Source organism: Oncorhynchus clarkii, chromosome 6 (assembly GCF_045791955.1).
Source record: "Oncorhynchus clarkii lewisi isolate Uvic-CL-2024 chromosome 6, UVic_Ocla_1.0, whole genome shotgun sequence".
NCBI classification, from domain to species: Eukaryota; Metazoa; Chordata; class Actinopteri; order Salmoniformes; family Salmonidae; genus Oncorhynchus; species Oncorhynchus clarkii.
The window spans coordinates 23085288-23110779 of record NC_092152.1 but is presented as its reverse complement, the minus strand read 5'-3'; the positions used below and the strand labels follow the sequence as shown (position 1 = coordinate 23110779).

General features: G+C 44.5%; 1 protein-coding gene across 3 annotated transcripts in view; it reads right to left on the bottom strand.

The window, feature by feature from the left end:
* LOC139410807 (sarcoplasmic/endoplasmic reticulum calcium ATPase 2-like) overlaps positions 1 to 24269 on the bottom strand; it is a 28904-nt gene extending 4635 nt beyond the window's left edge. The window contains exons 1-14 of one of the 3 annotated variants that reach the window (XR_011634538.1): positions 23790 to 24250; positions 20467 to 20484; positions 20179 to 20261; positions 17924 to 18028; positions 16593 to 16731; positions 9406 to 9486; positions 8591 to 8676; positions 7781 to 8245; positions 3089 to 3177; positions 2865 to 2967; positions 2636 to 2767; positions 2421 to 2540; positions 2083 to 2301; positions 122 to 457 (exon numbers count right to left, since the gene is read on the bottom strand). Coding sequence is in view for 2 of the 3 variants with exons in the window: in XM_071156336.1 (XP_071012437.1) it covers positions 122 to 457; positions 2083 to 2301; positions 2421 to 2540; positions 2636 to 2767; positions 2865 to 2967; positions 3089 to 3177; positions 7781 to 8245; positions 8591 to 8676; positions 9406 to 9486; positions 16593 to 16731; positions 17924 to 18028; positions 20179 to 20261; positions 20467 to 20484; positions 23790 to 23907 (2094 nt within the window). In the remaining variant the exon portion in view is untranslated. Of the gene's footprint in view, positions 1 to 121; positions 458 to 2082; positions 2302 to 2420; positions 2541 to 2635; positions 2768 to 2864; positions 2968 to 3088; positions 3178 to 7780; positions 8246 to 8590; positions 8677 to 9405; positions 9487 to 16592; positions 16732 to 17923; positions 18029 to 20178; positions 20262 to 20466; positions 20485 to 23789 lie in introns of all 3 variants that reach the window. The other 2 variants (XM_071156336.1, XM_071156337.1) reach the window with 2 other exon arrangements.
* Between the last annotated feature and the right edge of the window lie 1223 nt (positions 24270 to 25492).

Genomic DNA, 25492 nt, shown 5'->3' with positions numbered 1-25492 from the left:
AACAGATACTTAAGGGTGGATAGGAGGCTACAAGACAACAGTAATAGATATAACAGCTTTGCATGTACAGTAAGGATGTGAGTGGGGGGGGGGGGGGGGGGGGGGGGGGGGGTCAGTGTACCATGGCTGTGATCTCGTCCATGGCCTGCAGGAACTCAACGATCTTGGACTTGTGGGAGGGCTCGACACGGGCGAAGCAGCGGGCGTTGATAACAGCATCACGTTGGGCCTGAAGGGACAGGTCGTCAAACTCGCGGCCAGTGAACGCCATTTTGTCCACGTCGTCTTCCTCACCCAGGATGCCGATACGGCGGCAGATGGCCACGGCAGTGCCCTTGTTGTCGCCAGTGATCATGATGACGCGGATGCCGGCTAGGCGGCACAGCTTGATGGAGGCAGCCACCTCGGTCCTGGGAGGGTCCAGCATGCCAACGCAGCCCACGAAGGTCAGTTCAGACTGGGCAGAGAAACACAAAAACAGAGTCACCATCAGGGTTCCTACTAGAACTTTGCACAATACATCCAAAAGTTATGCTACACTGAACAAAAATATAAAAACGGAAACATGCCACAAGATTTATTGAGTTACAGTTCATTTAAGGAAATCAGTCAATTTAAATAAATTCATTAGGCCCTAATCTATGGATTTTACATGACTGGGAATACAGATATCTGTTGGTCACAGATCCTTTTGAAAAAGAAATAAGGGCCCCGATCAGAAAACCAGTCAGTATCTGGTGTGACCACCATTTGCCTCACGCAGCACAACACATCTCCTTCGAATACAGTTGATCAGGCTGTTGTTTGTGGCCTATGAAATGGCTGTGCGAAGTTGCTGGATATTGTCGAGAACTGGAATACGCTGTCGAACATGTCGAACCAGAGCATTCCAAACATACTCAATGGTGAGTATACAGGCCATGGAAGAACTGGGACATTTTCAGCTTCCAGGAATTGTGTACAGAACCTTGCGGCATTGAACTGTGCATTATCATGCTGAAATGGTGGCGGATGAATGGCACGACAATGGGCCTTAGGATCTCATCACGGTATCTCTGTGCATTCAAATTACCATCAATAAACTGCAATTGTGTTCATTGTCTGTAGCTTATGCCTGCCCTTACCATAACCCCACCACCACTACGGGGCACATCAGCAATCAGCAAACGGCGAACGGCGTGCCCACACAGCAAACGGCGTGCCCACACGACGCCATACATGCTATCTGCCTGGTACAGTTGAAACCGGGATTATACTTGAAGAGCACACTTCTCCATCGAAAGTGAGCATTTGGCCACTGAGGTCGGTTGTGACGCCGAACTGCAGTCGGGTTAAGAACCTGGTGAGGACGACGAGCATGCAGATGAGCTTCCTTGAGACGGTTTCTGACAGAAATACTTTGGTTGTGCAAACCCAGTTTCATTAGCTGTCCGGGTGGCTGGTCTCAGACGACACCGCTGGTGACGAAGCCGGATGTGGAGATCCTGGGCTGACATGGTTACATATGGTCTGCGGTTGTGAGGCCGGTTGGACGTTCTGCCAAATTCTCTAAAATGACGTTGGAGGCAGCGTATGGTAGTGAAATTAACATGAAATTCTCTGGCAACAGCTATGGTGGACATTCCTGCAGTCAGCATGCCAATTACACACTCTCAAAACTTGAGATTTCTGTGGCATTGTGTTGTGTGCCAAAACTGCACATTTTAAAGTGGCCTTTTATTGTCCCCAGCACAAGGTGCACCTGTGTAATGATCATGCTGTTTAATCAGCTTCTTGATATGCCACACCTGTCAGGTGGATGGATTATCTTGGCAAAGGTGAAATTCTCACCAACAGGGAGGTAAACAAGTTTGAGCACAAAATTTGAAAGAAATAAGCTTTTTATGCGTATGGGAAACTTCTGGCCTCTTATTTCTGCTCAAGAAACATGGGACCACTTTACATGTTGCGTTTATATGTCTTCATATGATATTAATAGGATCCAGCAGTATAAGTTAGATATGGTATCTACACATAACAAATGCCTTTTAGCAAAATGCCTGTCAACTCCTACTCTATGCAGTGGTGATGAGTAGTGCTCACCTCATAATCAACAAAGCGGGCACAATCAACCAGCACCATGTCCTCCTTCCTGGGTGGGGTGTCCCGGGTGGCCAGAGCCAGGCAGCGCAGGGTGTCACGCCCAGTCCCGTACCCACGGATCGTAGACATGATCCTCTCTTTGATTCCCGGGGTCATGGCAACCTTGCAGGTGCCCACTCTGACATGAGTACATCTGTCAATAACTCCCTCGGGGGCACCCTGTGGGGATTAAAGTGTTTTAAAGGTTGACACACAGATTCAAACATGGGTGACTTAAAAACACTAACACTTGGTCCAATGTGAGTCAAACATAGCAGTTTATAAAAATGTGGGGATACCTTGACAAACATCTTTCCAAGTGAGGAGCGGGCCTTGTTGGGGGTGCAGTACACAGACATGGACTTCCTGTCTCTGGAGAACTCCAGGGTGAATTCCTTCTTCATCAGTTGCATGATCACCTGACAGACAACACACCACTCAGAAAACCTGCTAACAACCAGCTGTGGAGTACCACACCATTTAATTGTTCAATGGTTGAAGTTAGTGTACATACAGAGTTGCAGGCGTTGGCCCTGTCGATCTTGGTCAGGCCTTTGACATCGGTGTCAAACGCATTCATCTTCTCCACCAGGCAGGTGAGAGCCGTCTCTGTAGCCTCGCCAACCTTCTCATACACACCTTTGGCCTGACAACACAAACATAAGCCAATCAGTCAACGCTACTCAACATCCTTTAATGATCCATATTAAGGAGGAGATAGGCAGTCAGGTATGCACACAGACCTCATTGAAGTCCAGAGAGGAGTCATTGCACAGGGCACAGATGGTGGCAATCTCCACTAGACCATCATACGCAGAGGACTTCACTAGTCTGCCATCCTGGTACCTGGAGGGAGACACACAGGCCAGGAGACAAGATTAACTCCCTCCAACCTTTCATGTAATTGGAAGTAAATAAATAATTGTATCTTAAACGGACTGGCGTTAAGAGAGTATTTGGTACTTACACTTCTCCTTCAGGGGCGTAAGTAGAGCCAGTGATGGTGAACTCATTCAGAGAGCAACTGTTCCCGTCGGCCTGGTCAATGATGAACATCTGGAGACCACAACACAGACAAGGAAAGTTAGGGCTGACTCACACAAACTAATCATCTCACACCAAATTGTATTAGTCACATGCGCCGAATACAACAGGTAGACCTTACAGTGAAATGCTTACTTACGAGCCCCTAACCAACAATGCAGTTAAAAAAAAAATACAGATAAGAATAAGAGATAAAAGTAACAAGTAATTAAAGAGCAGCAGTGAAATAATAATAGCAAGACTATATACAGGGGGGTACCGATACAGAGTCAATGTGCGGGGGGCACCGGTTATTTGAGGTAGTAGGTACATGTAGGTAGAGTTATTAAAGTGACTGTGCATAGATGACAACAGATGGGGTGGGGGGCACTGCAAATAGTCTGGGTAGCCATTTGACTAGATGTTCAAGAGTCTTATTGCTTGGGGGTAGAAGCTGTTTAGAAGCCTCTTGGACCTAGACTTGGCGCTCCGGTACCTCTTGCCGTGTGGTAGCAGAGAGAACAGTCTATGACTATTGTGGAGTCTGACCATTTTTAGGGCCTTCCTCTGACACCGCCTGGTATAGAGGTCCTGGATGGCAGGAAGCGTGGCCCCAGTAATGTACTGGGCCGTTCGCACTACGCTCCGTAGTGCCTTGCAGTCGGAGGCCGATCAGTTGCCATACCAGGCAGTGATGCAACCAGTCAGGATGCTCTCGATGGTGCAGCTGTAGAACCTTCTGATTGGGAATAGGTTTTGTCGTGCCCTCTTCACGACTGTCTTGGTGTGCTTGGACCATGTTAGTTTGTTGGTGATGTGGACACCAAGGAACTTGAAGCTCTCAACCTGCTCCACTGCAGCCCTGTCGATGAAAACGGGGGTGTGCTCTGTCCTCTTTTTCCTGTATCATATCATCCACAATCATCTCCTTTGTCTTGATCACGTTGAGGGAGAGGTTGTTGTCCTGGCACCACACGGCCAGGTCTCTGCTCTCCTCCCTATAGGCTGTCTCGTCGGTTGATCAGGCCTACCACTGCGGTGTCATCTGCAAATATAATGATGGTTGGAGTCGTGCAGTCATGAGTGAACAGGGAGTACATGAAGGGACTGAGCACGCACACCCCTGAGGGGCCCCCGTGTTGAGGATCACCGTGGCAGATGTGTTGTTACCTACCATTACCACCTGGGGGCGGCCCATCAAGAAGTCCAGGATCCAATTGCAGAGGGAGTTATTTAGTCGCAGGGTCCTTAGCTTAGTGATGAGCTTTGAGGGCACTATGGTGTTGAACACTGAGCTGTAGTCATTGAGTAGCATTCTCACATAGGTGTTCCTTTTGTCTAGGTGGAAAAGGGCAGTGTGAAGTGCAATGGAGATGGCATCATCTGTGGATCTGTTGGGGCGGTATGCAAATTGGAATGGGACTAGGGTTTCTGGGATGATGGTGTTGATGTGAGCCATGACCAGCCTTTCAAAGCACTTCATGGCTACAGACGTGAACGCTACGGGTAGGTAGTTAAATAGGCAGATTACCTTAGTGTTCTTGGGCACAGGGAGTATGGTGGTCTGCTTAAAACATGTTGGTATTACAGACTCGGACAGGAAGAGGTTGAAAATGTCAGTGAAGAGACTTGCCAGTTGTTCAGTGCATGCTCGCAGTACACGTCCTAGTAATCTGTCTGGCCCTGCAGCCTTGTGAATGTTGACCTGTTTAAAGGTCTTTTTCACAGATTTGCCAAATGGAGGGCGAGGGAGAGCTTTGTATGCGTCTCTGTGTGTGGAATATAGGTGGTCCAGAGATGTTTTTCCTCTGGTTGCACATTTATCATGCTGATAGAAATTTGGTCAAACGGATTTAAGTTTCCCTGCATTAAAGTCCCCGGCTACTAGGAGCGCCGCCTCTGGGTGAGCGTTTTCTTGTTTGCTTATGGCGGAATACAGCTCATTCAATGCTGTCTTAGTGCCAGCCTCTGACTGTGGTGGCATGTAAAACAGTTACAAAGAATATAGATGAGAATTCTCTCGGTAGGTTGTGTGGTCTACAGTTTATCATGAGATACTCTGCCTCAGGTGAGCAATAGCTCGAGACTTCCTTAGATATCGTGCACCAGCTGTTTACAAAATACATAGACCGCCGCCCCTCGTCTTACCCGACGCCGCTGTTCTATCCTGCTGTTACATCATATAACCAGCCAGCTGTATGTTGATGTTGTCGTCGTCATTCAGCCACTACTCCGTGAAACATAAGATGTTTGTTTTTAATGTCCCGTTGCTAGTTCAATCTTCTGTGTAACTCATTGATTTTATTGTCCAAAGATTGCACGTTTGCTAGCAGAATGGAGGGAAGTGGGGGTTTATTTGATTGCCTGCGAATTCTCAGAAGGCAGGCGCACCTTCGACCCCTCTTTCTCAGCCTCCTCTTCACGTGGATCGGGGCCTGTTTCCGAGGAAGCAGCGTATCCTTTGCGTCGGGCTCGTCAGAGTCGTGAAAGGAAAAAGAGGATTCTGCTCGTCCGTGGTGAGTAATCGCAGTCCTGATGTCTAGAAGTTATTTTCAGTCATAAGAGATGTATGGTTACAACATTACATTAGAGGCCGTTTATTAACTTACACTGTAGATGGCAGCAAACACCACATAATAGCTGTAGATCAGCTCTCACAACTATACTCTCTGGGCTGGAGGGATTTAGATGCCCTATGGCTGTGTGGGGGCTAAGGTAGGAGTCTAGCAGTGAACAGTGCTTGTTTGGTTTAGTCCATAAGTAAATAGTGGAGGCCATCTGTCAGGGAGCCAGCATAAAGTGAAGAGTGCACTGAAGCCTGGAGGGCTGGGCCTTTTCCCCACAGGAAGAACTGGACTGGTCCAAGCCTAGTAGTAGGCACGTGCAAACTAATACCACGTCACAACAGCCAGTCAGCTGAAACACGCCAGCAGTCTCAGTCAGAGAGAAAGGATGAAGTAAGAGTGATGGTAATCATTCATGTTATTTTCCAGCTGGAGGCCACACTTCAGAGAGCCCTGCTGACGTCAGATGATTAGAAAATAGCATTACATCCTCTCGCTGAATACATTAGGCTTAAGTCGTGAATTCAACACAAACTATTTTGTGGAAGATTTTCCAAGCATCACTGACAGATGAAATGGGAGATGGGGGTTGTTTGGTGGACACTGGGTAGTAACCTGAAAAAGGCATGGTTCTCTTTCAGCTCCTAGTCTCTACACCAGAGATCCCATTCTCAAAATACTGGGATAGGTGAAATCAATGTGGAGAACTCGTCACAGCCTAAAACATGTGTTACTTAAACAAATGTCATCATCACTTCATGGAAACAATGAGATAGGTACAGTAGGATATGGTATAATTTACTAGTGTATTATGGCATCATGCATCCTAACAACAACTGCTCCCTGGGCGCCGATGACATGGACGTCGATTAAAGGGATACTTCGGGATTTTGGTAACGAGGACATTTATTTCAGATGTCAGATGAACTCATGATACCATTTTTATGTTATGCATCCAGTATGAAGGAAGCTGTAGTTTCGTGATCCAATGCTAACGTACGTTAGCGCAATGGCTGGACGTCTATGGGTATCCGCTAGCACAGGGCTCTCCAACCCTGCTCCTGGAGTGCTACCATCCTGTAGGTCCAAACCCAGTTGTAACTAACCCGATTCAGTTTATCAACCAGCTAATTATTAGAGTCAGGTGTGATAGATTAGGGTTGGAGTGAAAACCTACAGGATGGAAGCTCTCTAGGACCAGGGTTGGAGAGCCCTGTGCTACCAGATACCCATAAACTTCCAGCCATTGAGCTAACTCTAACTTCATACTGGACACGGAGACATAAAAATGGTATCCACGACTTCAGACTCCAGGGAAGTAGATTAAAAAAAAGCCTCATTGTCAAAATCCTGAAGTTTCTCTTCAAGGCAGCCCCCCACACCTCTCTGATTCAGAAGGATTGGGTTAAAAATCAGAAGACAAATTTCAGTTTAGTTGCGCAACTAACTAGACATCCCATTTCCCCTAATAATTTGAGTCTGCACCAGAGGTGAAAGGAAGTGACTACAGAGGGACATACATTAAAACAGACCAGAGACCCATGGAATGCTAGTTCAAACGAAATGTATTATGGGAAATAAATGGCCGCTACCAAATAAAAAACCTCTCATCCAAAAACATTTGATAGACATAGGCCTACTAAATAATGAAACAGGTCAAAGTTTAAAGGAGTGGAGTCAGCAGTTCCAAAGATCTGTGCATATTCACCAAAAAGAGAATAAACATGCTCATGAATAATGAAATGTCTCTCTGCTCTGGGAAAGGGAAAGAGCTGTAGGTGTGTTGGGGTGCCACTCAGAAAGTGGGAGGGACTGGATGCTCCGCAGAGCGGTGACGCAAGGTCAGTTATGCAAGAGCACCGCGGATGAACACCTAATGGCTGACTGTCTATCAAAGCCGCAGCGCATCGCTGCCTCAACACCTCTTTGTAACACATCTCACTCTTGATTCTCCACTACAAAAGAACCTTCTGCACACATACACATACTCTGAAACAGTATCACAGCAAGGTAACGCAACAGAGGCAGACTTCCCTGTCCAGTCAGCATGTAAAACAACCAACCAGACTCACCCTACAGACAGACATCTGGTTGGTGGTGAGGGTGCCGGTCTTGTCGGAGCAGATGACAGAGGTGCAGCCCAGGGTCTCCACAGAGGGCAGGCTGCGGACGATGGCGTTCTTCTTGGCCATGCGGCGGGTGCCCAAGGCCAGGCAGGTGGTGATGACAGCAGGCAGACCCTCGGGGATGGCGGCCACGGCCAGGGCCACAGCGATCTTGAAGTAGTAGACGGCGCCGCGGATCCAGGATCCTCCGTGGACGGGGTCGTTGAAGTGGCCGATGTTGATCATCCACACAGCGATGCAGATCAGGGAGATGACCTTGGACAGCTGCTCCCCGAACTCATCCAGTTTCTGCTGCAGGGGGGTCTTCTCCTGCTCAGTGGCTGCCATCTCATCACGGATCTTACCAATCTCAGTGTTCACGCCCGTGGCCACCACCACACCAATAGCCTTGCCAGACGAGATGTTGGTGCCCTGAAAACACAAAGGTGGAACGTTATGGCCACACAAATCACACACGCTTGAGAGCAGACTATATAGTTAGAATATTCTATCTATATTTACAAACCAAAATAAAATAGCAGGGTCTGTATTTTTAAGTACATTTTTGATATTGAGTGATGCTGGCATAATTTGTTAATGATGTTTAGGAAAGTTAAAGGGATACCTGCATCAAGCATGTTCTTCAACTCCATTGAGCTTGACTGAAACAAGTGACTGAAGGAGAATCTCAAACTACGAGCTGATGTTGGAGAGTTCAATCATCACACAGCCGCTACAAGGAGCAGTAAGGAGTGAAGAGAGAAGAGTGTTGCTTACGGAGAAGAGCATGTTCTTCTTGTCCTGGTTGACAGCTCGAGGGTCAGGCACTGGGTCCGTGTGCTTGATGACAGAGACCGACTCACCTGGAATCACAGCAGAGAGCAGCTCAGGTCACGTATCACACTGATATCCCTTTGGCTGTGTCTAAAGCCTCGGGGAAAAACTCTATCAACTTCAAATCATAGACTCCCACTCCACAATCAATGTGTGACATTCATGGCTCTTGGTGCACATGGTGCAGGGCACAGCCTCTGATCATAATGTGGATCAAGTGGAAACCCTGGCTCTAGACTCAGAGGAGGTGAACTCGGTTAATTAAACGGTGTCATGATATTCAATTATTAAGAAGTCTTATTTTGATAAGCTAAAGTAAAACAAACTTTTGTTGTGAGGTGGGGCTGAGCAGTTGGGTTTGAACTGACTCCTACATTCAGTATTACAATATTACCAGTCTATGGAGGTGATGTGTTAGGGACATGACTCTCCAACAAATGAAGTTTGGAATAACTTGGATCTGGAGGAGGAATAAACAGTTCAAGTTTGCCTATGTGGAATGAAGGCAAATAAACATGTGGCAGACGACAATTAAAAGTGAGTCATACAGTATGCTTGCAGGCTCTGAGGAGCTCATACTGTCAGCAAAGACAGATGTAGAACACCTGAAATTAGCATACAATGTCATTACACAGGAAGAGAGAGTTTTGTTATGCTTTTTGAGTAAGACAGTTTGTCTATTTTGACTAGAGATGTAGAGTAGCCTAAGTTTGTTCGGTATAGAAAAACACAGTGCAGCAAACAGCCGTGTGTCTTACCGGTCAGGATGGACTGGTCTACTCTCAGGGTTGTAGATTTGATGGATGTAAGACGGATGTCTGCAGGAACCTTGTCTCCAACTAGCGAAGGGGAAACCAGACATAGACAGAATTAGAGGCACACAGATTAAAAAAACATCATAGCCGGACAATGTTGCATTGCACATTTTGCAAGCAGGGAAAACTAGACAGATAATTCACATGACCTCCATAACTTCTGCCCATTACGTCGAGTCATTGTAGCAGCACACAGCAGATACTATACAGTTACAGGTCTCAAGACAAGTAAACTGGTTGTGGATGTGCAAAGTCATATTCAAGTCGAAGCCAATACTAAAAGCAGAACATTATAAAAAAATACCGATCCTGCAGAGTGCTTAGATTATTGAAGACCACCCAGCCGTTCTCTGAAATAGAGAAGTCATTTATTCAGCGTCAGTGTTAACTGACAGACTATAGCTAATTTCAGGGTTGGTTGCTGTGCCACACAGAGGTAGAGTACTGGGCTTCTATTGTAGCGGAGAGAGGAGAGCCAGAGCAGCATGAGGAAACAGAGGACCGGTGAGCCATAAAAAGGCCCTTCCCAAAGGAGACAGACAATTTGGGCCACATCTGAATTGTGGCGACCTGATTCTGCAACCTATTAGTACATAAACGCCGCAGGGCACAGTTCTACAGAAAAACACACATATTGGCTCTCACAGACCTGGAGACTTAACATGGTATTAAAATGTATTCAATGTCCTTCAATCATGCCCTTTCTTTTCAAGACACACAGTGAGTATTGGTGATTGAGGGAGACTGGTGGAAGCCAGGGAAGAGAAACATGTTCATGAACGTCAGGATTCCTTTTTCAGGACTGAACAGACAGTAAACTAATCCGATCCCCCTGTGCCCTTGAGAGGAGAGAAAAATAGCATGGGATGAACAATACGCACAGCCAAAAATGGGAAAACTATTTAAATATGTTCCCCCAATGAGCTGTCCTAACGATCTGGCCTTAATGGCCATGTATTGTTCTAATCTCCACCTGGCACAGCCAGAAGAGGACTGGCTACCCATCAGAGCCTGGTTCCTCTAGGTTCCTGCCTTTCTAAGGAGTTTTTCCAAGCCACTGTGCTTCTGCACTACTTGCTTCTTGGGGTTTTAGGCTGGGTATCTGTTTCAGCACTTTGTGACAACTGCTGATGTAAAAAAGGCTTTATAAAATATTTGATTGATTGGTTTAAATGCCAGCTATTTTCCTGTCCTCCCCACCGCACAGGAAGAGGTGGAGGAGATAATACCAGCTGCTGTCACTCAGACATGGAGCCCCATTTTCCAAAACTCATTGACGCAACAGGAGTGGCGCTTAGCACACAGTACACGCTTTAACCTCAAACTCCTTGTTTTCAAACCTTCAAATTAACAAGCGGGTGTCCCTAAGCTGTCACACATTAAAGCTAGACACACAAGCCTCAACACCAACAAGGCCTTGGCTCAGAGAGAGAGAAAGAGAGAGATGCGAGCAGTTGGGTGTGTGTGTCAGGCCGTATTAATGCTGACACTGGTGCCAGGAGTTCTGGACCATCAGTGGACATGGGCCAATCATGGAGAGAGAGAGAGAGAGACAGACCGCTTTTCTCAGAAATAATTGTGTAGAGCTCAATGGCATCTTTCAACTGTCTAAATGTGGAACAATGCGTTTCACTTCTGAAAAGGTCAGGAGACCTAACTCACAGAGGGAAGTATGCAATGGATTGGCCTTGGATGGGCTGCAACATCAAATTATCATCAGGCTCACTTGGAAGCTATTCAGACAAAGGCAAACAGTTACAGAATATTATCTACAGGCCAAAGAAAGATAACACATTTGGGAGGAGTTTCAAAATACAATCTGACTCCAACTGAAAGAAAACATGACCACAGTCAAAGGTTTCCCCCCATAACGGCCACATCCTTAGGGTTGTGCAACACTTCCTGAGCCAAGACACATTCAAATGTTTTAAGAAACGCTGGTGACTACAGGGAGTAAAGCCAATTACAATAACACTTGATGTCCTTACGGGGGTACAAAACACGTAAGATTGTCCTGGTGCAGTTAGCCAGGTCTGCAGGCCTGCTCTGGATGAAGTGTGTGTGAATACATCAGCTATCCCTTTAAGTCAACATCCTACTTGGTACCAGGCCAAAAGTCTCCTCAAACATGAACACCTTTTCACCCCAAGGCTTGCCAACAAGTGATTCTCCACGCCGAGGAGATTGAGACAGGCCGCGTAGCAACAAGCAGCACAGAAACAAGAGTCTGTGAACCAGTGCCAGACATGACTTCCAGGGGTGCCCTTCTTTACAACTGTGGAGTGGGTCCAAGCAAGGCTGCCACACCAGGAAGACAGAAAAACTGCTTTCGCTGACAGACTGACACAGGCCCTGCTGTGTATGACTGCATGACACAGCAGGTTTCTCTGTGGACAATCCTGAGGGTGCAGGTGCTTATGGCAGCTACAACAAAAGGTTTAAATAGCTCATTCTGATTAGGCTATTTTAGAAGCACTTGACGGCTAACTATGTCCTAGAACTCTTCAAGTGCTCTTAACCAGCTGTTCTTGTCTAGAAAGCGTTCACCACTAACCAAGTGTACAGTACACTAACAATTCAAAAGGCCAAAGAACTTGTTGAATCAGAGAAAATTTGAAAAGGAAAAAAGAGCATGTGAGACCATGAACACTAGCCTAAAGCTAGTTGGAGTAACAACCATGTGTCTGGCTTTAATCTCTACTTCCTGTTTTCAGTGGGTGTACTGAGATCTCCAGTCTCCTCTCATAACCAACAGAACAGGGCTGTGTGTAGGACAGTACAGTACACTACAAACAGACCACCATGTCCTGTCCTGGGCCAGGTTTGGTTGCGGTGGCAACAGGACACTGCGACGGAGCCACGTGACACCTAGATTAAGACCAGCGGCCTATGCTGTGTGAGATGTAGACCAGATGCTGCCCGACTAACAGCGTTCTGCTGGGAGATAGGAAGGAAGAGCAGAGGTTAGGGGTCAACATGCCTTCAAACTCTCTATGGCCTCTATATGCTGGGACACATCATTCACTAGACAAAGATTTTTATTCAGCCATTGAAATGGATCGCTAAAGACCTCTCTGGATGTCCAGTCCCAGTGCGTTCTGTTGCCATGAACACCATGAAAAGGTTGTAATTAAACCCTCTACTTAGCTTAATGAAAAGGGTGTTGATAACTCGTCCTGCCTTCCCTCTCCACACAACAGTCTTCTTAATATTCTAATGCACTGTTCCACATGTGGCCATGAGAAGCTGTGTACAATGCTACAGTATGACCACAGTAATGTATTCTGAAAGAAGAAACTCTGAAGGGTACTAATGTTTCCCGTTGTCTTGAGGTCAGCCTCTTCCTTGTTAGTGGCTCCGCTTAACAGTCTCTCCAGGGTCAGACCAGCATGTCTTCCCCTTTACCACCAATTCTAGAACCAGACAGCATAGCGCAGATTCTCAGCAGTCAATGCAGGACATGCCTCAGGATTAGCTGCCACTTGAACGCGAGGACAATGTAAAAACAACATTCAGATTGCAGTGGCTTAATAACTGTTGGTTGATACCAGACCTGGGTTCAAATACATGTGTATTTGAGTATCTAGTATTTAAAATAATCTGTGTTTTTTTGTTGTTGTCCAAAACAAGTAATTTTATTTGAATGGTTTGTAAAAACCATATAAATACAATTTGGTAGACTCTCTGTATCCCACTCATAATTATCTTTAAGGTCCCTCAGTTAAGCAGTGAATTTGAAACGGATTCAACCACAAAGTCCAGGGAGGTTTTAATGACTCACAAAGGGCAGCTATTGGTAGATGGGTAAAAATAAAATAAGACATTGAATATCCCTTTGAGCATGGTGAAGTTATTAATTACACTTTTGATGGTGTATCAATACACCCAGTCACCACAAAGATACGGGCATCCTTCCTAACTCAGTTGCCAGAGAAGAAGGAAATCGCTCAGAGGCCAATGGTGACTTTAAAACATTTAGAGTTTAATGGCTGTGATAGGAGAAAACTGAGGATGGACCAACATTGTAGTTACTCCACAATACTAACCTAAATGACAGAGTGAAAAGGAAGCCTGTACAGAATAAAAATATTACAAAACATGCATCCTGTTTGCAATAAAACACTAAAGTAATACTGCAAAAAATGTGACAAAGAAATTAACTTTATGTCCTTAATATAAAACGTTATACTTGGGGCAAATTTTTGTTTCTGGTGTCCTTTGACAGCTCTTTGGTCTTGGCCATAGTGGAGTTTGGAGTGTGACTGTTTGAGGTTGTGGACAGGTGTCTTTTATACTGATAACAAGTTCAAACAGGTGCCATTAATACAGGTAACGAGTGGAGGACAGAGAAGCCTCTTAAAGAAGAAGTTACAGGTCTGTGAGAGCCAGAAATCTTGCTTGTTTGTAGGTGACCAAATACTTATTTTCCACCATAATTTGCAAATAAATTCATTAAAAATCCTACAATGTGATTTTCTGGATTTTGTTTTCAGATTTTGTCTGTCATAGTTTAAGTGTACCTATGATGAAAATTACAGGCCTCTCTCATCTTTTTAAGTGGGAGAACATGCACAATTGGTGGCTGACTAAATACCTTTTTGCCCCACTGCTACTGTATAAAAATTGCCTCAATACATTTCATGTTACATGCGTGCAAAATTGTGTCAAATCTTGATTTAGTGCATTATTATAGGCTAAGCATTAGAATAAGCCACCTCAATATTTGAAGCCATAGGTGATAATATCTCTAGGAGCTGATTCGTCGTCAGTGTTGTGGCACAATTCTAATGCTAAGGTAAGATTTGAATGGAGAAAGCTGATCTGAGCTTTCGATCCTATAAGTAGCTACATGCTCCAATGACTCACTTATTAAACACTCTCTCTACGGGGTGTTTATGGAAATGCATGTTACATCTTCAGCCCTTGTAGGAAAGGTGCATTGTTAAAACACTCCCTAAGTTCCATCGCTATCGGGAAACCGGGCCCAGGGCTAAATGAACAGCAGATTGAACTTGAAAAGGGGATTCTGATGCAGTAACATACAGATCCCTCCACCTTATTAATCTAAGTCCCAGACAGCCATTGTGCCACCTGCAGACAAGCTGGGGACAGCAAATACCTGGTTGGACCAGACACTTGCCAAAAGACCCCACAGCAGGCCACACAAAATGCCATGCTGAGTGTCTGGAATCCCAGGCCATGGAGAGTGGTGATGGGTAGGGTCTCTGTGTGTTGGGCTTGGAGGTGGGCGGGGGTGAGATCGCGATCCACCATTGACACAGACTTCCCTACAAGGTCATCTTGCTGTCCAAACAATAGAAGCAGCTGAGACCCCCCCCCCCTCATCCCACCCCACACAGACTTTCCCCATCAGTATCTGGGCCCTTACTGTACTGAACATGCACCAGCCAGGGACCAGACCAGACTCTCCTCAGTCCTGTGGAACTGCAACACCTCTGGCTATAGACACATTATGTTGATGACTACTAGCTATGTGTAATAAACACATTGACAAGTGGAGCGGGAGGCTGGTTGTGTCAGGGCACACAGTGGTACCCTGACAGGCAGGGCCAGAGATTGGCCCGTTTAGTATTCTGCTCACAGCTCAGCCAGTCAGCGCAGCCTGCGTCCTCTGCCTCAGCAGTAAGCTGGCATCTGCGTCATGACCAGCCTTCCTGCATGGCAGGGGTTCACACTGGGGATTTGGGCAAACATTCAGAAAGGAGCCTCACAGAAACCAATCTGAAAAGGCTCTGCAGGATTTCCCCAATGTGCTCTCTAAGTTTAGGTGACATTCTCAATCTCCACCCGACAGCCTCCACAATGCATCACTCTGACAATATCTGCTTTGCCAACTGTTCCCTTGAAGAGAGTCTGGTTTCCGAGCCGTTAGCCATTTTCCTGAGCAAACATACAGCAAAACCAAAAGCGACCTTCACTCTACACAACTAATGACGCCTATACTCAATCATATTTTTACACAGCAAGGACCAGCCAAGGATTTCTGTGCAACAAATAAAGGCAAATATACAGAACACTAATACATCCAGGATCCACTTTGATAACCATACCATCATGAAGGTATTGTTAAACATGAACCCCCAAACCAAATGTTCCGTCACTCTAAAACAATAGGTTTCATAGAAACGAGCAAGAAGCAAATGCACTGTGCTGCCGGTGCCCTTCTCAAGGTGAGTTTGGAGTCCTGCTTGGAGTCCCACGTCATACACGGCAACACTTTCCCCCAGAAAGGAACTACCGTCACTGCCTGCTATAAATACACCAGGATTCCAGAATCTAGACAGGCTAAAAATAAAACCCACCACTATGCACAGAAAAACCCAGTATCACCTCAGTGGCTTAGGGTTAAACCAAGTGTCATGATAACATTAGCGCTTCAAGGACTCCACTATTTTACTGCACATCAGTTGACTACATCTATGTCCATCCCCTGCTGTACTGCAGCCACATGCTTTTCAGGACACAATTCCTCTGAAAATCAATCAGAAACGCCTCTCTCGCTGCTAAAGTCACCGACTTTGGGTAAGTCATACCAGGCTCTTTCATGAGGTGCATTGAGGAAACGTGAGAGATGAGCCACGCCGAGGTTCAGTTTACCGGCTCCAATGGGAATGTGCTAGCATGGCGCTATGGTTGAACACAATGGGAGCCTCGTCAAGGTGGTGTGCCGTGTACCTTCGTGAGTTTAGCACCCTAGGAAACATGCGCATGTGTTTCGAGAGATCCTTAGCACCACTAGTGCCTAGTCCTTTGGGACAATGGGTTAATAGAAACATCCCAAAATACACCTCTCATGTAGGGTGTCACCTCTGCAGTGGGACTGGGGGAGAGGGCAATTTAAATTAGATTTCTCTGTTAAAATGAAAGCCTAACCATGCCTGGATTCACGAGTCCAGTTAAAAATAAAATTTACCCGAGTGAGGAGTCAAACTATGCTGGTTTAAGTGAAAATAGATGAGGAGGAGTGTCCTTTTTTTCCTAACGAAGACTAAGAACTGTTTTTGCTTCAATCTTAAATAATGGTTATTCATAAGCCAAATTACTGAATCGCCAAAAATGATGTGGGTTTAATGCATCCTACAGCACTGAGAAAGACAGGGCCAACTTACCAGCAACCTCCACGATGTCTCCAGGCACGATTTCTTTGGCCTTGATCCTCTGAACGGTCTTCCTGTCCTGGCGGTAGACCTTGCCCATCTCAGGCTCATACTCTTTAAGGGCTTCAATGGCATCCTCAGCGTTGCGTTCCTGTGTAGATTAGAAACGTTGACTGTTTGGTTACATATTACATACCGAAATATATGATCTGAAAACATTTTAGAAGCCAATTCAAATCAAATAAGCCTATTTGACTTTTCACCATCCCACAAACTGCAGATATGGGACTTCCTTAAAGGAATAGAATGCTTGGTTCTAAAGTCCAAATTTCCTGGCCAGCTTCAACATATTAGTGCTTCTGCATTGCTTGCTCTTTGGAGTTTTAGACTGGGAATCTGTATAGCACTTAGTGAAAACAGTTTATGTGAAAAGGGATTTATGAATCACATTTTATTGATTGATATAAGTTAATAAAGAGCCTATTGAGCATGGTAATTTAGGGCTACAGGGACAGATGTTAGAGTCTACTCCATAGCACACAGTGGTTTGGAAATTCCTCCTAGGAGCTGCCTGACAGGGTAGGCAAAGTCAACCAGTGTGACAGACATTCTAACTGGCACTAGAAATTGGGCATCAAAACTGAGTAAGAAAGACAACTATGAACTTGTTGTTTGAAACAGAGTGATTGACAATATTTTATGCTCATTCTTTGGCTGCGCATAAATGCTTTATGGATTGGATTCAAATGTTCAAGGTCATTTGCTCACAAACATGCCATCTATGTTGACAGACAGCTGAGGAAATGTAGCCTAGTTCTCCTGGACGAAATCACGCAGGCCAGAAATATGCATGAGTTTAGACTGAATGAATAAATCCTAAGGGAGCATATAGCCTTTTTGTGTTGCTACAGGCTGAGTTCTCTTTGCAAAAACTGCAAATATGGATTAGAGAATGGCTAAGAGACCATTGTGTATAAACATCAACAAAGCAACAGACATGTCAAGGCTGGGCGAGGGGGGTTGTCACTTTGGTCTCATCTAAACTGTCGCAAATGTTGTCAATGACCCACTTCCTTCCTCTGCCCATTTACTTTCTATTGAAAAGCATGACATTAATAAGAGTTAAGCGGGCATGTGACCAGCAAGCAGAATGTATGAGATTTGTGGATACCTGTAACCTTGTGGATACCTGTAACTTTTGAATGGTGGCCTGTTTTGCCTATAGTCACTAGCTAGCAGCATACAAGCAAAACAAGAGTTTCTAAATACTTGTCATTGCAGCTCCACACGAACATTCAAGATACTGTAAAAGAGGTCAAAATGATGTAATGTAAGTTGCTCACCTGCCAAACACCCACTATGGCATTGGCTATAAGAATGAGTAAGATTACAAAAGGCTCCACAAAGGCTGTGATTGTTTCTTCTCCATCCTCGAATAAGGCCAAGACCTAACGGTAAACAAGACAACGAGATGATCCATTATTGCACATAGTACAGGAGCACGTACCAACAGTATTCCCCCCTGGATACTTACAACTATGAATTTAAATAATCATGTTAAGAAAGCTATGATTGAAGTATGTTGTGAAATAAGGTTGCGCTAAATGTCCTGGAGAAAGCATAGCTGTTAAAAAAACAGACAAACTTCATCCATGCCTGCCAATGGACCCAAACATGGTAGAAGTACACAATCTAAAATGACTAATTAACTTAGCAGTGGCAGTCACATTTCTTTTTTTTTAAATGCAAAAGCTTTGAGCTAATAAGTGCAAAATTAACCATTAACCTCATTTTAATCTGGCAACATGATTTAATTTGAAACTTTTCTTCAACAATGTGCAATATAAGGAGGTGATTATTGAACCAGAATTTAATTAAATCATGCTGCCAGATTTAATTGAGGTTTATGGTAAATTTTGCACATACATTGCATTTGCACTACAAAACTGTCAATCAAACACAGAAAATATAGTAAGGATACAAAGTTTATAAAAGATGGACTGGATTTGTAATGCTGTATCAGTGTCAGCACCTCACATAACAGTACATTTGGCTAAATTAACCAATGGCCCTCAGTATCATACACAGTATGCATATCAAATATGAGCAGTTGAAACCAACAGACAACCATCTTACCACCTCAAACCAACCCCCCACAAACATTAAACCAGTTACCAGGAGGACCACTGCTTCTGTAATCAATCACAACCCACACATTGTGCATTTAGTAAAGCTCTTCTCCAACTCAGCACTCCTCCTCTCTCACAAACAGGAGATAAAAACACTCTTCTGGGAGTGGGACTCATTTGAATAATGTCCCTCTTAACTGCTGAGAATAAGAGCACACGAATTCACCTCAACGAGACAAAGCTGCATAACAGACACCATCATGAACAACCTGCTGCACCCGTTTATTTCACTGTCTATTAGCCTATTACTCCCACAATCAGATCTGACCACCGACCAAAAGTATGGGAGTGAGGGGCGTGGTGCATTCATCTGGCGTGTGCCCTCCCACTGAAGGTAAGAGCCCAAATTTGGTCTTCAGTGGTGCCCTGTCCCCCGGACAGCAGCCACTGACACCTTCATATCGCACGGCTGGGCACACTACATACCAGCTCCTCTATAACACACACACACACACACACACACACACACGGGATGATAGATTCCAGCTCTTGAACCCTCCATATTGGCCTCAAAAGGACCACATCTCCTCAAATCAATGCGCATGGTATCTGATATTTTCCAATGCAAAAACATCCATCTGTCCACTACCTAAGAACATGAATAGTAAACAGATGTAGCAGTACACTGATAATACTGTAGGACTATGGAATTTAGGCTAGATCACTGCATGCTGTCAGTTACATTTCCACCAAACCATTTAGCTTGTGTATAGGCAACTTACTACCAATAACGATGTAACGTTAAATGTCAAACCACGAGGCGAAAGGCAAACTACCAGTGAGAACCCTGATAGAAGTGATTACGCTAAAGACGACTCAAATGTCTTGTTAGACACATGGTGATAGCAACTCGATTCAAGCAACTGCTGTTGTCACCATTCCTCAGATGTGTAGCTAGCCTTCTCAGCTGTTTAGCCACCTGATCTATGAATGTAACCTCAGCAGAGGCATAAAAACAGAAGACATTTGCACTTGCTGTCCACACCTCATGCCAAGAGGCCAAACAAACTTTCCCTTTCCATTAGACAGCCCACTCCTACTCATTAGCTTATTTTCAGCAACTCCAGACAGCAAGCATAAGATCAGATGATTTAGGTGTTTGCTTATCAGAGGATTGACACAGCTACATAATAAATCAAAGCAATCAAATGCATTCAAAAGTATATTAATTTAAACCTTTACGGTGACAGCAAGAATACTGTGACTAAATTCCCCAGAGTGACATGCTTCTAATACAGACATCAATCTATACTTGTCTAATGTAAAATGTTGGTTGATTGATATCAAGGGCTAGCCTATTAAAAGGGGGGGAAACTGACCCATGGCAAGCAGCAGCAGTATCAAATTTAGTGTGCCCTCAACCCCATCTCAGGAAGAAGAAAAATAAATTGTCCAGGTGATATACTTACAAAAGATATGCAAGCTGCCAGCAGAAGAATTCTTACAAGTAAATCTTCAAACTGTTCAACAACAAGCTCCCATAGAGACTTCCCTGTAGAATGAAAGGTGTTAAATGACATGAAATCAAGAAAAAAATGATGCATCATAGGCTGCGTTTACACAGGCAGCTCATTCTGGATATCTTTTCACTAAATTGGTCTTTTGACCAATCAGATCAGCTCTTTTGCAAATAATTGGGAGAAAATATCAGAATTGGGTTTAATTTTTACAACCAACTATTTTTAACTAAGTGTTACCTTCTTCAGCAGGTAGCTCTGAGATGGTCCAATCCAAAGTGCATCAGGGAAAAGAGAACACACCATTAGGGAAAATGGTTTAGTAACGTTCTTACATTTTGACAATCAATCATGACATGGCATTGCAATTTGTTGATCTCCACCTCGGCTTTGACTACCACCGACCCCAATGACTCCCACTAACCCCCTATGTCACCAGGAATTTGAAAAACAGGGACTTCATTTAATTGCATTCACTGCGTGAAACCACAGCCTTGAGTTTGGCTGAGTCATTAACGGTAGCAAAAGCATAGAGGGTAAGAACATTGCCCACTCAATGTTTGAATTCATGGTGGTGTAGGGATTCTTTTTAACCCATCTTCTCAGAGGTCACCTTGAAAGTTGTCAGACATCCAATATATAATCTTGTGTATATCTCTGACCTCCTCCCTATATGCGGTCTCATTATCGTCGGTGATCAGGCCTACCACCGTCATGTCATCGGTTGTGCCCGGCCAGGGAGTACAGTAAGGGACTAAGCACGCATCCCTAAGCGGCCCCTGCGTTGAGGGTCAGCGTGGCGGATGTTGTTGCCGCCTACCCTTACCACCTGGGGTCAGGAAGTCCAGGTGGGAAAGGGCAGTGCGGAGTGCAGTAGAGATTGCGTCGTCTGTGGAAAAAAACAACTCGATTTATATTTTCCATGTCCTGAGAACACATGATATTACAGTTCTTCAGCTCACATTGATAGGATAGTCTTTATGGAGCTTGCCCAGTTTATTCTCCAGTGACTGCACGTTCGCCAATACAACGGAGGGTAGAAGCGGTTTATCCACTCGCCGACGTAGTCTTGTCAGGTATCCCGCACGTCAACCTCTAGAACGCTGCTTCGTCCTTTTACGAGTGTCTGTGATTTGGGCCTGGTCTGGGATGAGCAGTATGTCCTTCGCCGCTGACTCATTGAAGTACAAATCCTCATCCAAATCGAGATTAGTGATCACTGTTCTGATGTCCAGAAGCTCTTTTTGCTCATGTTACATTTTTTTAGTTAAGATCAGCAACAACAAAAAAATACAAAATAGCACAATTGTTCAGGAACCGTAAAAATAAATAACTTTTATTTTGAAAGTTTACACAAATTAAAGGTATGTGGACTACAGAAAACCGAGTGCCGAGCACGCCCCCATTCACATCGACAGGGCTGTGGTGGAGTGGGTCGAAAGTTCCTCTGTGTTCACGTCCCTAAGGACCTATTATTGCCCAAACACACCAACACAGTCGTGAAGAGGGCACGACAACGCCGCTCTCACCTCAGGGGACTGAAAAGATTTGTCATGGGTCCGCACATCAAAAAGTTCTACAGCTGCATTACTGAGAGCATCTTGACTGGCTGCATCACCGCTTGGTATGGCAACTGTTTGGCATCTGACCGCAAGACATTATAGAGGATAATACGTACGGCCCAGTACATCACTGGGGCCGAGCTCCATGCCATCCAGGATCTCTATACCAGGCGGTGTCAGAGGAAGGCTCTAGAAATTGTCAAAGACCCCAGTCACCCAAGTCATAGACTGTTCTCCTGGCTACCACACAGCACGCTATACCAGAGTGCCAAGCCTTCTGGACAGCTTCTACCCCCACACACACTTTCACATACGCTGCTGTTTATTATCCATCCTCAGTGCTTAGTCACTTTTACCCCTACATACATGTACATATCATCTCAATTACCTCGTACCCCTTGTATATAGCTTCGTTATTTTGTGTTAAAATTCCTTTTACAAAGACTCGGTATTGTTGGGAAAGGGCTCGTAAGTAAGCATTTCACGGTAAAGTCTACACCCGTTGTATTCGGCGCGTGTAACAAATAAAATTGTACTACATTGAAAGCCATTGTGTTGGCTACATTTTAAGAAATGCACTTAATAAAACACATGCTATTGGAATTACTCAATAGAGCCTGAAAAACTTTAATTGGTCTCATGCTGGGCAACAGGTATAATTACTCCACCAACTCCATTTACTGCAATGCAAAACACTCTATATGGGATACTTATTGGGATGTGGAGAGAGAAAAAAAAAACATTACTACCTGTTTCAAATACACTGGGATGAAAAATACTCAGTAGGGTCTTTACTAACCAAATGTGTGTAGTTTTGGAGGGGGACTGTGTCATACATATCCAGCAGCACTTTGTTCTCCACCTCCATCATAATGCACTGTAATAGACTTTACATGGGGTACATATTGGCTTGTAGAGAGAAAACAGGTCTCAGCTATGGATGGGGTGGAGAACGAAGTTCTTCTGGATATGTATGGCACATTCCCCTCAAAAATTACATATATTTGGTTAGTTAAGATCCTACCGAGCATTTTCCAATACACTTTAGTTGAGGCGGGTAGAAAAGTTCTCTATAGCCCAAAGTGTCAACATATTACTTCTTCATTATTGGTGTAAAAAAAAAAGCAGCAAAATAAAAAAGTTGCCATTGACTAAAATGCTAATTATTTTTGAATGAATTACCCACATTGCAATACGGACTTTTATTCTGAAGGTTTCCTCATTACAATACAAACATGACGTCATAATTTGTGGTGTCGGCAGAATACTACTAAATAACCATCTAGAAAAACGACAGACCACAGGATCCTATAAACCAGCTTTCGTTTTAGCTAACGATAGTTATTAGCCAGCCAGTCTGCGAGCATCGTTATAGCTAGCTACATGGGCATGTGCGGGCGGCTATCCTGACCAAATGCACAGGTCAGCGCAGCGGTCTTGCTGCCTGGTTTAAACACCCTTGAAAATGAACAATTACCCCGTGTAACTACTTCGTTCAGTAAAATGTGTAAATGTACGATTGAAACCCACAAGGTAGTCTACAATGACGTCAACCAATGACCAAGCTGAGTGTGTGCTGACGTTTAGCTAATGACTCGTTCAAAATAACTGAACTGGGAAATCTCAGACCAGTGGGAACTCGGGAAAATAATCCATCTGGGAAAATTCGTGTTGAACGGTTATCCAACAGAATTCCAAATCGGGAACTCGGGCCTCTTTCTAGAGCTCCAACTTTCAGACCTGAAGATCACTGACGTCATAATTTGACCTCTTTTTTTCCCCCGTTGTCTTGAAAGCACCATAACAAATGACCGTACGTTATCTAGACAAGGGTTACCCAAACTTTAATTATTTGAATCAAACTGTGTAGTGCTTGGACAAAAACCGAAACGTGTACCGGGGGAGTGCCAAGCACCGAGTTTGGGAAACCCTGATCTAGTGAAATATAGTTAGCTTAAATACCGGTACCAGTAGTAAAAGTGTAGCTAGAGGATCACGTACCGTTCGAGCCCCATTTCTCCTTCTGACGTTTCACCTGGTCCAAACCAAGTCCTGTGCTTTCGTTGACAGAAAAATCGCTATAAACTTCTTCAACACTCTTTGTGTGAGCGTTATCCATGGTGGACTATCGGTTCCTTATTTCGTTTAACGTTACTCAGCCGCCTCAGTCTCTTTAAAAGTCAACACTTTCAGAAGAAAAAAATACAGCTTGCCAACTATGAAATATGCATTCAGATAACTGCTTGATGACACGAATAGTAAATTGTTAGCCTTATGAACAAGCTAATTGGAACGAAACATGACCCTTCGACGAATGTTCACGTTACTTTGGGTGTCCTCTTATCTCCCCAAAAATGGTGGAAAAGAATGCCGCAATCGCCACTGTTGAGAGCTGCATTCACCCAGTCCAATCCTTGCGCTACCCTCGGTTTGCGTTGGTCTACCCTCTCAGCTTCAGTGGTAACACACTGTAGTGCTCATCTGTTTTGTTCAAAAGTGCCTCAACACTGCCCCTTGCATGTTCAGTATGTGGACTACTCTCATTGGACGGAAGTAGTCCGGAAATGTTCTCAAAAGTAAGGCTTTACCAAGAGTTTGATATTAGCAGTCAGTGACAAACACAGCCAAACAACAATACTCTGTAGTAATCTGAATATGATGCAGAAAATCTGGTTGATGCATTTCCCTTTCCCAGGATCAGTAGGCCCTAGTTCAGGGTTCTCCAACTCAAGATCCAGAGGTGTCGACCTTCAAGCTTTTATTCCAGTGCATCATTAACAGACCATGTTAAAATAAAATGTAGCATGGGATTTAGTCTGGGCCATAATTAGCTGAGTCATAGGGCTGTTATTATAAGCCTGCATGCTCTCCAGTGCCAGAGTTTGCTCTGAATTGTTACATTAGCTAAATAAAAAGCCATTGACTATTTACTGTGAACTATATCAAGATACTTTGACATGGGATACTGACCAGGCTGGATATTGTCTATGGAAAGTCTATGTACCAGTATAGATTGTGATCCACACTGAGTTTGCATACCTAGCCACAGCCATTATTTACTTACATTAGTATGACCAACAACAATGAGAGTGACTGGACCCTAGCAGCATGCATATATTTGAATGCACTCACCTCACCTGACCTCACTTGAAATCATAATTTGATGTGAACAAAGGCAGCATTTCTTTGTCAAACCAAGTGATGCAAAGCAATCACAGGCAAACTACTATGATGGCTTGAACTATGTCAGCGAAGGGCACAAGGTTAAGATGACACCCCCACTGTGTTTATTAGGGGTAATTCTTGTAACAGGACTGGCTTGTTTCATCTGTTGACACTTCTAAATGAATCCTCCAGTGGGACAAGGCCGATCCTGTTGTTCAGTTATAATTCTATCCCAACCAGTTCCGAGTCAAGCTGCCTTCTGGAATTCACACGCGATCCATCTGGCACAGGGAGGGACCATTAACTGTGGCTGTCAGGACAGTCTGCAGTATATTGAGTTACACTACATGACAAAGTATGCGGACACCTGCTTGTCGAACATCTCATTATAAAATCATGGGCATATGGAGTTGGTCCCCTCTTTGCTGCTACAACAGCCTCCACTCTTCTGGGAAAGCTTTCCACTAGATGTTGAAAATGTTCTTCCATTAAGCCATAAGAGCATTAGTGAGTTTGGCTCACAGTCAACCTTCCAATTC